At 34.9% G+C, this 11,734-nt stretch overlaps 2 protein-coding genes across 6 annotated transcripts; one reads left to right on the forward strand and one right to left on the reverse strand.

The window, feature by feature from the left end:
- The first annotated feature begins 303 nt into the window (after positions 1 to 303).
- Positions 304 to 4,935, forward strand: LOC107433381 (novel plant SNARE 13). Of its 2 annotated transcripts, none has more exons than XM_016044670.4 (10): positions 304 to 1,025; positions 1,736 to 1,828; positions 2,160 to 2,253; positions 2,546 to 2,583; positions 2,739 to 2,836; positions 3,609 to 3,688; positions 3,769 to 3,825; positions 3,907 to 3,995; positions 4,083 to 4,157; positions 4,600 to 4,935. In XM_016044670.4, exons 1-9 carry the CDS (start codon positions 949 to 951, stop codon positions 4,135 to 4,137), a joined length of 681 nt encoding a protein of 226 aa, XP_015900156.1. In that variant the 5' UTR covers positions 304 to 948; the 3' UTR covers positions 4,138 to 4,157; positions 4,600 to 4,935. The 2 variants fall into 2 exon arrangements, with proteins under 2 accessions (XP_015900156.1, XP_015900155.1); XM_016044669.4 differs by having other exon boundaries at positions 313 to 1,025; positions 3,907 to 3,999.
- Positions 4,936 to 7,180: 2,245 nt separating this feature from the next.
- On the reverse strand, positions 7,181 to 11,305 carry LOC107433382 (probable sugar phosphate/phosphate translocator At3g17430). 4 transcript variants are annotated; one of them, XM_048464948.2, is made up of 10 exons: positions 10,898 to 11,303; positions 10,234 to 10,547; positions 9,954 to 10,061; positions 9,439 to 9,470; positions 9,218 to 9,268; positions 8,987 to 9,048; positions 8,624 to 8,885; positions 8,123 to 8,388; positions 7,924 to 8,018; positions 7,181 to 7,634 (listed from the first exon to the last, which is right to left on the reverse strand). In XM_048464948.2, exons 2-10 carry the CDS (start codon positions 10,315 to 10,317, stop codon positions 7,461 to 7,463), a joined length of 1,134 nt encoding a protein of 377 aa, XP_048320905.1. In that variant the 5' UTR covers positions 10,318 to 10,547; positions 10,898 to 11,303; the 3' UTR covers positions 7,181 to 7,460. The 4 variants fall into 4 exon arrangements, with proteins under 4 accessions (XP_048320905.1, XP_048320907.1, XP_048320906.1 ...); XM_048464950.2 differs by having other exon boundaries at positions 10,862 to 11,303; XM_048464949.2 differs by having other exon boundaries at positions 10,772 to 10,911.
- Positions 11,306 to 11,734: the final 429 nt, after the last annotated feature.

The following is an 11,734-nucleotide window of genomic DNA, read 5'->3' on the forward strand; positions in this document are numbered from 1 at the left end:
TAAATAAGAAGTTGGCCAAGAAGGGAGAAGTAGAGCAAAATCAAGTAAAAACACCAAGACTAAAATGTAAAAACACGAAAATATTGGTGCCATTGGACTTCTATTTTGGTTTTAATGCATAACTAATAAGGTTGTAAACAGAGGATGGCAGTTAGTTATCGGTATAATATTCCTTGTGTAAATATAGTAGTTGCTGTTGTTGTTGTTGTTGTTGTTGTTGTTGTAAATTAGCAAACCACCTGACAGCCAGGCACACCACCAACGCATTCCACCTCTTAAAACATTTTTATAATCATTTCAATCTCTCACAACCCACGCCGCAACTGTCAAGTTCTCACCAATTCCCCCATATCATATCGTATTTCATATAATATCATTTATATCTCTAGCCTCGCCTACCAACATAACATGACCATCAACTTCTCTCGCGATATGTCCATAAACTCACGCCTCAATGGATCAATATTCTTCACGGCTCAGTTTTGACATCATCAGCTGCCTCCGGCCTTTATCTTTTTCGATTTTTATTTATTGATAATTATTAATGATAATATTTTTTTAAATTAAAAACCTTAATCCCTCCTTTCTGTCTGTCTCTGTTGTCTCTTCGTTCCACGCTTTATTATTATTATTATTATTATTATTGTCTCAATTTTTAACCCTAAAAAATTCTTCAAAAAATTCTCTCTGCAAATTTCCTCTTTTGAAAAGGAGGATTTTATTTTATTTTTTATCTTCCGAGGAATAAATTTTGGATAGAAGCAGAAGAATTACCGTTGTTAGGGTTTCTTCATCGAATCCTCCAAGAGCTTCCAAGTTGGTAAAATTTGAAGGTGAATCGAAATCTTATTAGATGCTGTAAAGTTTACTACCCAACCGAAGCGAAACGAAAGGTTACGGGTTTCCTGTGGAATCGATTTCCTCAGGATTGGTTAGTCTTCGGCGACAATGGCCACCAACCTGCCGATGAGCCCTCAGTTGGAGCAGATCCATGGTGAAATTCTTGATAATTTTCGAGCTCTTTCGTATGTTTCTTTCATTCTTCTCTCTTTTCCATTTTTATTTTTTTATTTTTTATTCCTTTGTTTTGCCCTTCAATTTTTTCTTTTTTTATCGTGGTGATCTGGGATGAGCTGTTTCTGTCAATGCCTATATTTCTGTAACATATGTAGTAGGATGGGATTAGTAAGATTCTAGAGATTCTAGATTTCAACATACAGATTCATGGTAATCTGATGCTGACACCCATCGAAAGGGATTGTACTTGTCGCAAGTCGCGTGAGCTATTTTTTAGGTTAGGGAATCGGAATGGACAACGGACTCATACTAGCTTTTGTAGTTGTGGATAGAAAAGTTCTTCTTTTATTGCCTTTTTTTTTTTTTTTTTTTTTTGGTCTTTTGCAGTTTAATGCAATATTTTGTTTTACTCCTCGGAAACCTGTGATTCAAAAAGCTTATTAAAAATGGGGAACAGAAAACTTAGGATGGCACAGCTCTTAACTGCAGCTTCTGTGCAGCTGTGCTAGCATGCTTGTACCTAAATTATGTGGTTGAAATCAAATGGTGAATCATTTTGTTACACGTCCATATTTGTTAAAGAAATTTGTTGCCAAAGTTGTATCAGGGCTCAACCATTCAGTCAAAGCAGTTGCCTTGATATATCTCTTGATAGCCTGTGGAAGCAACTAGACAAAGTAAGATAGACGGTAGCTTATTATTGTTATTTTCCATACAGAAATGGCTTCCAGAGGCTGGATAAGATCAAAGACTCCAATAGACAAAGTAAACAGCTGGAGGAACTTACAGGAAAAATGAGAGAATGTAAAAGGTATGTTGCATGTGGCTTCTCTTAACTTCTGCATCTGGTTATTTTCTGTGAATAGAGGCTTTTATACACTTGTTTTCATATTTATAATCCAAGGATGCTAGAAAATTCTGAGCAACAGAATAATGGTACCATCTGATATGAATTAAAAAGAGTTTAACTTAGTTATCTACAGATAATCTTCAATTCCCTTATTTTATATATTTACTTAGGATACAAAATACAAGCGTCTATCAACTATGCTGAATGTACAAAACTTCCTTTCTTGGTCCCCCATAGCATGTATGTAAGTACACATTGGTGACTTTGATCTTTTGTTTTATAATTGTTTTAGACTAATCAAAGAGTTTGATCGTGAGCTGAAAGATGAGGAGGGTCGAAATTCTTCTGAAGTGAATAAGCAACTCAATGATGAGAAGCAATCCATGGTCAGTTTCTAGAGAACCTTTCACTTGTTTTTTTTTTTTTTTTTTTTTTTCCCTCTCATCACATGAACAATTGAGTATGCTTGCCTCTAGATCTGTCACAATGAACCTTTCACTTTTTTTATAAACTATATGCATGTCCGTTGACTCACATAGGTAGTCACTGTATTAGGAGTTAACAATGTGTGAACAGTTAATGTTATACAAATTATCTTTCCAGAATTTCCTGACACTTGTGTGATTCTTTTATGCATTAGCTGATGTGGTATCTGTGCTTTTTTGTTATACCTGGCAGATCAAAGAGCTGAATTCATATGTGGCACTAAGGAAAACGTAACTTCATCTATCCATTTGGTCCATCGTATGGTTATTAATTGGAAGATATGTTTTATGGAGTCAAATTGTTGTTTTGGGACATTGAAACTAACTTTATGAATTATGACACACTACACAGTGTAGTTTTTATACTCAATTTGGCTGAACTGCAGGTATATGAATAGCCTTGGGAACAAGAAAGTTGAACTGTTTGATATGGGAGCAGGAGTTAGTGAACCTACGGCTGATGAAAATGTTCAAGTGGCATCATGTGAGATCTTGATTATAAATTTGTTTTTATATTCTTTTTGAGTTTTCACTGCATGCGCACTGTTGTGTCAGCCATAGCTATGCCCATTTATTGTTCAAATCCGAAGCTTATTTATAAATTTCCAATGTTTTATATCATACACATATGTATCACTTGAACTCCTATTAAGATCTTTTTGTTTATCCTATGTTTTATCCTCTTCAAAGTCATACCAATTTGAAATTAAACTAATTAGCTCTGACAGGAAATGAGTATGATGTTCATGCATGATTTGATTCAACTGCATCAAGCAAAGTAAAGATACTGAATGTAGTAAAAACAACATGTCAAAGTTACATAGCTCTATGCAGGAAGAACTTGTATTTTGCTAACACAGTCATGGGGACAAGGGAAACGAATTTAACGACAAGAACTGTATTTCTTTCTTTTTTTTTTTTTTTTTTTTTAATGGTAATTATTGTAGCATGTTTTCTGGTTATGAAAGTGCAAACAAGTGTTTTTGTGACTGATATGCTAACTGTGTTAGACCAGCTGTGTTGTTTGTTTATAGCATGGCTAAATTTAAGTTGACTGTTGCCAAAGATATTTGATTTGAAACATTGACAATAAGCAGCTCAATCTTAACGAGTAAATAATATAAGTAATGCATTCAGAAGATTTGATTTTCCTGGGATGTGTCTTTGTGTATGTTTATTATTATTATTATTATTATTATTATTTTGCATTAAGAACAGATTTGTCTGACCATGTTTGGTTCACATGTTGCCTTTAGCCATGTCTAATCAAGAACTAATCAATGCTGGGATGAAGACAATGGATGAGACTGATCAGACAATTGAACGCACTAAAAAGGTTAATACAAAATAGCAATTTGTAACTTTTGTTTGCTCGCTATTGTTTCATGCATTAACTCTTGCTCTTTTTTCCTGTAGGTTGTTGAACAAACAATTGAAGTGGGAACTCAAACCGCTACTACCTTAAAGGGCCAAGTATGTGTGCTTACTTTTCATCTCGATCTATATTTCCTGTTATGTGTTTAGCCTTGAAATCTGCAATTAAAAATTTTGCAGACTGAACAAATGGGTCGCATTGTTAATGAGCTGGACACAATCCAGTTCTCAATTAAGAAAGCATCCCAGCTTGTGAAGGAGATTGGCAGGCAGGTTAGTCTTTTGCCCCTTAAAATGTATCATTTTTAGTGTTTGGAAACTAAAACCCTTTTCTGATTATTTTTATTATTTTGCAGGTGGCAACTGATAAATGCATCATGCTTTTTCTATTCCTCATTGTCTGTGGTGTAATAGCAATTATTATTGTGAAGGTATGACCTTTAATTTGTTTATCTAATGGCCTTAATTTCTGTATGGCAAGCTTATCATTGTTTCAAAATTTAGGGATCAGCCTGTGAACGCCTCTGCTTAAAGGTGTTATCTTTGTAAAGAAATTATTTTTATGATATTCTAATTAGTTCTTGTGATTGATAGAACTTTTAGAGGAGAGAAAGGATGAATTGCCCTTTCTCTCTCCACCCTTCTTCCTGCCTCTTCTACAATTTTTATTTTTATTTTTATTTTTTATTTTTTATATGCTCCAAATATTTTAATATGTCTCACTATGATTGTAGACCTATTTTCAGAAATATTTTTAGCAACATGGACATGAAGATTGGCAACCTTTTGCAATAGTAGCGGACTTGTTTGATTGTTTTAGGAATGCAGCTTTTTTATCTTTTCTAAATTGTACGTTGTCATTTGAATTTTCAGATAGTGAACCCTAATAACAAAGACGTCAGAGATATCCCTGGATTGGCACCTCCTGCTCCTACACGGAGGCTTTTGTATCTGAGGACAGCAGAAGATTTGGAATAATCAATTTTACAAGATTTAATTTTTCCACTCCTCTTGCTATGATTCATATTCTAAGGGACGGAAAGGAAGCTTGGGGTGCTGTATGTGGGCATTGATTGTATTTTTTCTTATTTTATTTCTATTGTCATACTTAAATATTTTCTTGCCTGAGATGTGCATATCCTGTTGTGATTCTGTGTAAATCTTGTGGAGCCCTTTTTACTGTGTTGAATGCCATGGTTTTTTGTGTAATCCTTTGCAACCGTTTAGAGCTAGAGAGATGTACCTTTGCTGTGAATCCATGCGGTGCATTTCCCATTTCTTTTAACAAGGCGACGTTTCTCATTTTAAAATGTGTATTCTCCCTTATATTTTTCTAATTTGTTGAATACGAGATGAAAGGCTTGCTGTGTAAATTACCTTCCAGACTTCCATGCTGCTGAATTTTCCTTTTCTTCTACTTTGCAGTATACTTGAGAGATGTTGAATTGAACCCCATGTGTTCATTTCTGCAATATACATATGGTATAATTAGTGTTTTATAAATTTTAGCTCATAAAAGTATAAATGTTCCATCCTTGCTCGGTTTCTTCCTGCTTGCTTGATAGTGCTCGAGGTAACAAAGTTCAAGTGTCAAGCAGATTGAAGTTTCAGTAAACGGTGGCTTTAATAAATTATTATTCTGTAAGTTGTTTGTCTGGCTTACTTACCTAATCAAGCTAACACTCAAGAGCTTCCCATGGCAAATTAATGATCAAATGCGCATAATTGCTCAGGTTTCTTTCCACCCCCGAAATCAAATAATAATATGAGTTACCTGTAGGGCAAAGTTCCTTGGTCTAAACTTTCGAGACTTGGGATTTCATAAAAGTCTTGATAATTTTCAGAAATGAAATAATACAATGAGTTCGTACCTAGGCTTTCTTCAGGGTAGAATAAAAATCAGAAGTCTGCAGAAAACTAAGAACATGCCTAACTGTTAGCTCCTGCTCGTGTGTTTCAAAAACATTTTTCTTCCATACATGGTTCCCTGAATTATGCAGTATGGTTCCCTAGTACCTTATTTGAAATAAATATATACATTCTGCTTGGCAAAGTAAAACAAACATCTTAGATAAACTTTGACCAATTAGAAAGTTATACATGAGTTGTTGGTTTACTTCAATGCAAAACAAACATCTTAGATAAACTTTGATTAGATAAGCCTATAAATATATATAAAATCCTTTTCTTTGAATCATACAGAGATGTCCTATTCCTTATGCAACATAACTATGCCTACAGAAATATCCACAACCTACAAGCAACCTCCAACTCTTAATCATGATATAAGGATGGTATAACATAAAATTGCCATCCTTATATATAACATAAAGAGTTGAGTAGAGCCCTTTTTTGTTTATCAGAGGTGGCTTGCTGGATGGTTACAAGGGAGGGGCAAGCTGCACGAATCCTTAATTTATATTTGAAAACTATACTGAGACAACACACACACACACATATATATATATATATATATATATAGCTTTCTTTGATAGAGATACAAACACATACACTAGAGAGGCTGTTGGGTGACACTGTTCTCATACTGGTGCTTTTTATATATTTGTTTTTTTTTTTTTTTTCTTTCTAATTTCAAACTTCAATTTAATACATGCTTGCCTTAGATGTGCACATTCTGTTGTGATTTTGCGTAATTCATGTGTTGTGGAGCCCTTTTCGCTATGTGTGGAATCTTGAACGCCATGGTTTTGTGTAATCCTTTCGCACCTGTTTTAACGCTTGAGAGATTATGCGCGGATGCGATTGTTGCGCTTTTAAAATATGTGAATAATCCTAGACAAAAAGCTTGCTGCATGAACTACCTTCGACGCTGCTCAAAAATTTTACTTCTCTCCTACTTCGCACCGTGCTCGGTGGATGTCCAACTCAAACCCAAGCGTATATATCTCTGTGGTCTTGTTTCTGCTAGTGAACTAAAAATCTGTTTATACAAGTATTTATGTCTTCCGAATACATATGGTATAAATTATATTTAGTATTTCTTAAATTTCAGCTCATTAAATTATAACCATAGCGGTGCAAAAAGGCGAGAGCGCATCATGCTACATCCTTGCTCCGTTTCTTCCTGCTTGGCTGATAGTGGTTGTCCGTTGCCAGATATTTCTTAAAGTTCTATTTATATATGAATGCCGGAGGCAACAAAGTTCTAATAATTTAATTAAGTTGTTTGTGTGGCTTATTTACCTATACTCTGTAAGAGGGCTTCCACCAATGAGCTTCCCCTAACACTTGGCAAACCAACGATCAATGGTGCATAATTGTTCAATCCTGCTCTCAGGGAGAGGGTAATCAACACCATTGCTCAGGTTTCTTCCCACCACCAAAATCAAAATCAAAATCAAAATCATAAGAAAACAAGTTACCTATCATTGGCCATGGGGCAATTCTTTCTTGGTCTAAACTTAAGTGAATTGACTTATCAAACAAATTAAAAGAAAAAAGAAAAAAGACTTGGTTTTCATATCAAGGGTCTTGATAATTTTAGGGTCATCTTGTTCGCCCAATAACTATGGATCCTAAGTGACAATCTACCAACTTCAGACACGCAAATCATGCAAACATCCTTTAGAAATGAAATAATACAATGAATTTGCCCCTAGGCTTTCTTCAGGGAAAAATAAAAATCTAACCTCCGTAAAGAATAAGAACGAAACTGCCTGCCTATCTCCTGCTCTTGTGTTACAAAAACATGTTTCTACATTTGGTTTCAAGGATTATGCAGCATGGTTCCCAAGCTGTGTCCGTCCGATATAAGACAACCTTGCTGATGGTATTAATGGAGCTTCTTCATCCACATTTGAATCAGACGCAGAACCAGCCCCTCCAACAGAATCACCACTATTATTGGGCATGAATATATCTGATGACTTCTTCTCAAACTTCCATTCCTGTATTATTAGCCAATATGCAAAAAAATCCTATTTTAGATGGTAGCCACTGAATAAGTAGTGTTTATAGTAAATGCTCCCATCTCCATCTAGATGATTGCCAACTCTGTTAAATAACCAACTAAAAACTTGTAATGAATTCTATCAGTTGGTACAACATGCTAAGGCATCAATGGGGTTATAAACTTTATTTTTGGGAGCAAATTTCAATTCAGTAGATACTATACTTCATGGAGGTTGAAATATAATAATCAGCCTCAAGAAATCAAGGATTATTGAGAAGATTAACCTTCGCCATTCTTTCTGAAAGATTATCAGCAGGTAATTGTGATGCACGAACATCCTTGACCTTTATGTAGTTGTACATAACCACACCACAGAGTGCTGCAAGGAGGGAGGAGTCTATTGTTAACTCAAAGTACAAATTGGGAAAAGATTTAAATGTGGTTAGAACTAGAAACTTCCAATTCTAATGAATAGAGCATTACCAATTGCATAACCGATTATATTCAGCCCTGTTATGGTAGACTCCGGAAAAATAACAGTTGAAAGGGCTATGAGTATCCAATCTTTTAAAACACCTGCAACCCGGATGGTAACTGCTCCAGTTCTACCAATTACTAAGAAGATGGAGAAGTTCAAGGCCAAAGCACAAAGAGCATTGGTCAAAAAGATCCAGAAGTTGAACTGAATCTGTGAAACTTCCATTGCAGGCTTCTCCAATAGAAACCAAGGTACAAACAGAAACACAAAACTGCAAAAATGAACAAATATGAGAAAATGAAAAAAGCTAGATTCTATTATTTATAAGCGCATTCTAGGGATAATATCACTGTCAAAGATCTAGAGTTCAAGATCAGTTTATGATTAATGAGGCTGTCATATATTATGCTACTTCTTACTTTTCTCAACATTAAAAATCATACAAACACTAAAAAATGTTATAACTTATTCAGTAAAAACAAGTCCAGAAGCATCAAAATGCACACCTGCATGGAGCAATATAATATAAGCTGGTAATAGGATTTAGAGTCAAGCCCTTTTTCTGCAGAAGGACTTGTGTTAAGACCAGCCTAAGAGCTTCTGCAAAGATGCCCGTAACCTGGTAAACTGTACCAACTACATTAAAATGAATCTCCCCGTATGAGGAAATGACAACTCCAACACTGACCAGCACCATGTTCCAGAACACATCGCACCTTGGTTTGTCAGTGCCGCACATTATAGCCATTATAAATGTAGCCACTGGCACTGAAATAACAAAATCAAGAGATAAGCAGCTATTTATCAAGTCAGGAGCATTATAAGACTATTGTAATAAATAAATAAATGTGAAGTTTCTTGATACGCACTAAGAGCTTTGAGCATCTGGATAAAGGCTACAGAAATGTGCAAGTAAGCAGTATTACCAAACCTGTCATAACCGAAAACAAGATTTCAGTTTCAGAACTAACGAGAAATGAATAGGCTTTCTGTCAGGATGTTGGGCAACAGCAGTATAAATAATATCTATGCATGTGCTTCATTAATTATCATACCGTAAGCCAGACCAAGAAGTCCATTTCAAAAATTTCAAGGCTTACCAAAGACTCGACGCAAAGAAAGCACTTATTGGTATGACACAAGTTGCATATCTGTCAAGTGGAAAAAATAAAAAATAAAAAGTAAAAATAAAAATAAAAAATAAACAAACAAACAAACAAACATTATATGTAAGACAGAATTGGACAATATTAAAAGAAAGCAATTCAGAACGCTAGAGAGGGCTGTGAAGGGGAAAAAAAAAAAAAACTATATCACTTACATTTCGAATGTCATTTTGACTGGAGATACAACCTGCACATTTAAGAAATTGTTTACCTCATTCAAAATGTATGAAACTATTTGACTCAGAAAGAAAGAAACAGACAAGTAACTGAAAGTGCAATACTTTTTAATGCATAAGGAAACTGATAAAATCCTCGAATGCAACAAGAAAATGATGTAGTAAAGCAAATATGTTACAACACAAATATCTTAGCCCACTTTAGACAAGATTGGTTTTCAGAATTCATAATGCCTAAAACTAAAAGAAACATCAAAATTTTCTCATTCTGTCGTATCTAAGACACTAAGTATTTCTTTTGTCATCCCCTAATCCCTGTCAGGAAATAATTAAAACATCTACTTAACTGGTCAAATCAACTCAACAATTTTGAGACAACAAGTATTAGTATTCATGTTAAACTAGCTTGACAGAAACACACCTAAGTGACGCAAACCAAAAGTATGCAAGAAGTATAACACCACATACTCAAAGTTGAAGATTATCATAAGTACCTTGAAAACACGAACAAGGAAAAATGCAACAACTCCAGAAAATCCCATATGAATCATGGTAAGACTTATAGGAAGTGGAAAATTGAAGTATTTTGGAGAAAGAACCCACTGCGAAGAAAGAATTTCATTCTGTCATTCTGTCATATTCTTCAAAAAACAATTAACTTAGAAGCCATTGTTTATCAAAGAAAATAGGGTGAATCCAACAAAGATATGAATATGTAGAAACCATCAAAACAGCAAGGCCAATAGTACGAGTGAAATACTGAGGGTTCTATACCTTGTTATACAATATAACACCAGATGAAAGCAGAATGTAGATGAATAGATACAGATAAGTCAATACAAGCGGTTTGTTGATCATCTTGGCTGTGCTCGTGCTTTCACAGTATTACCACCCCAAATGTATAAATTCCCGGCCCCTAGACCACCTTCTTATGCAAAAACATGTCCTACCCCAAACAAGCACTTAAGCTGAAATCCCTTGTAATTTTCTAAATGCAGGAGAACCCATCTGAACAATATTTACGATTTCACAAAGGGACCAACATTTCCAATGAATGCTTCAATTCAGACATCCAGAACGGCAAAAACCTGAAAATGCCGACGAAATCAGCAGAATTTACAAGAGTAGTCAAAACCTAACAAGATGGAAGAGAAAATCATTTAAGCCTTTAACTATTAAAGATATAGATAGGTATAAAATCAGTACAGAAAGTGAAGCTGCAACCGAATTGTCCAAATGGGTAGGTTATTTTCAATTAATAAAAAGAAAAATTTTCTTTATGATTTGCGTTTGGAATAAAACCAAGTTGTACCCAATAGACAACGAAAAGAAGTCGATCTCTAATAAGCACTCTAACAACGAAGTGACATAAACCCAAATCCAAGGTCTGATCTGAGCATACAAAATCGAAATCTCGACCAAGATTGACGTTGCCCACCTCAAGATCAACTGGGTGTCAAGTTGAATCTGAAGACAAACTCGTTGAATCGAGAGATCCCTAGACTTACTTCACCGATCAACAAAGCAACAACCTTTTACCCACACACAACCAGCTCCAGCTGATGATAGAAACCGTGTAGAACGAGATTTGAGACAGTGGGTGTTTGTCTTCTATTTAACAATAAATGCGCAGAAGAAGATTGTGGGGTGGCCGATGAATCAGACAAAGTGGGCCTGAGTATGCCCGAAGAAGAAGAAGAAATTACTAGCAAGAGTATTTTCCTTTTTTTTATAATAATCAGAAAGAGTGCGAGCGTTTTGCACGTTATGTATATTCAGTGTCACATAGAAAAGCCCAAATCCAACACTATCTTCGGCTCCACTCCAACGGCCTAGTGTGGCTATGGCTGCACAAATTTATGTTACTTTCTTTGGTTTTTTGTCCTGCTGATTAAGCCTATCTTTATTTACGAAACAAAAGAGAAAGTCTATCCTTAATGAAAAACCAATCAAAAGCTACAAGACATCAAATGTGTCAATATTATATATGCTTATTTATTCAAGGCGTATCATTAGTACAACAGATCACATTGAATATGGAAAAATAAAAAAATATATATATATGTATATTTACACACACCTTTCAATCTTTTTAAGACATGGGTCCCAGATGTAAACATCTTCTATTTTCTTATTAAACAGTGGTATGTAAGAATGATATTTAACGGGTACCAGTAGAAATTTGGCATGGCCTTGAATTTGTCCTGAAACAGAAGTTTTTGATGAAGGGTGATAATTGTCACGGTTAAAGCATTTCATCAAACACTTGGTGAGC

This window comes from Ziziphus jujuba, chromosome 11 (assembly GCF_031755915.1).
Source record: "Ziziphus jujuba cultivar Dongzao chromosome 11, ASM3175591v1".
In the NCBI taxonomy this organism is placed as follows: Eukaryota; Viridiplantae; Streptophyta; class Magnoliopsida; order Rosales; family Rhamnaceae; genus Ziziphus; species Ziziphus jujuba.

Excerpts from the sequence above, each read along its gene's own strand:
- LOC107433381 (XM_016044669.4), top strand. The coding sequence starts at position 949 with ATGGCCACCAACCTGCCGATGAGCCCTCAGTTGGAGCAGATCCATGGT. Across the intron at positions 1,026-1,735 it reads GATAATTTTCGAGCTCTTTC|AAATGGCTTCCAGAGGCTGG; the intron begins GTATGTTTCTTT and ends TTTTCCATACAG. Across the intron at positions 4,000-4,082 it reads TGAAGGAGATTGGCAGGCAG|GTGGCAACTGATAAATGCAT; the intron begins GTTAGTCTTTTG and ends ATTATTTTGCAG.
- LOC107433382 (XM_048464948.2), bottom strand. The coding sequence starts at position 10,317 with ATGATCAACAAACCGCTTGTATTGACTTATCTGTATCTATTCATCTAC. Across the intron at positions 8,389-8,623 it reads TATTATATTGCTCCATGCAG|TTTTGTGTTTCTGTTTGTAC; the intron begins GTGTGCATTTTG and ends TCATTTTTGCAG. Across the intron at positions 7,635-7,923 it reads TTTCAGAAAGAATGGCGAAG|GAATGGAAGTTTGAGAAGAA; the intron begins GTTAATCTTCTC and ends CTAATAATACAG.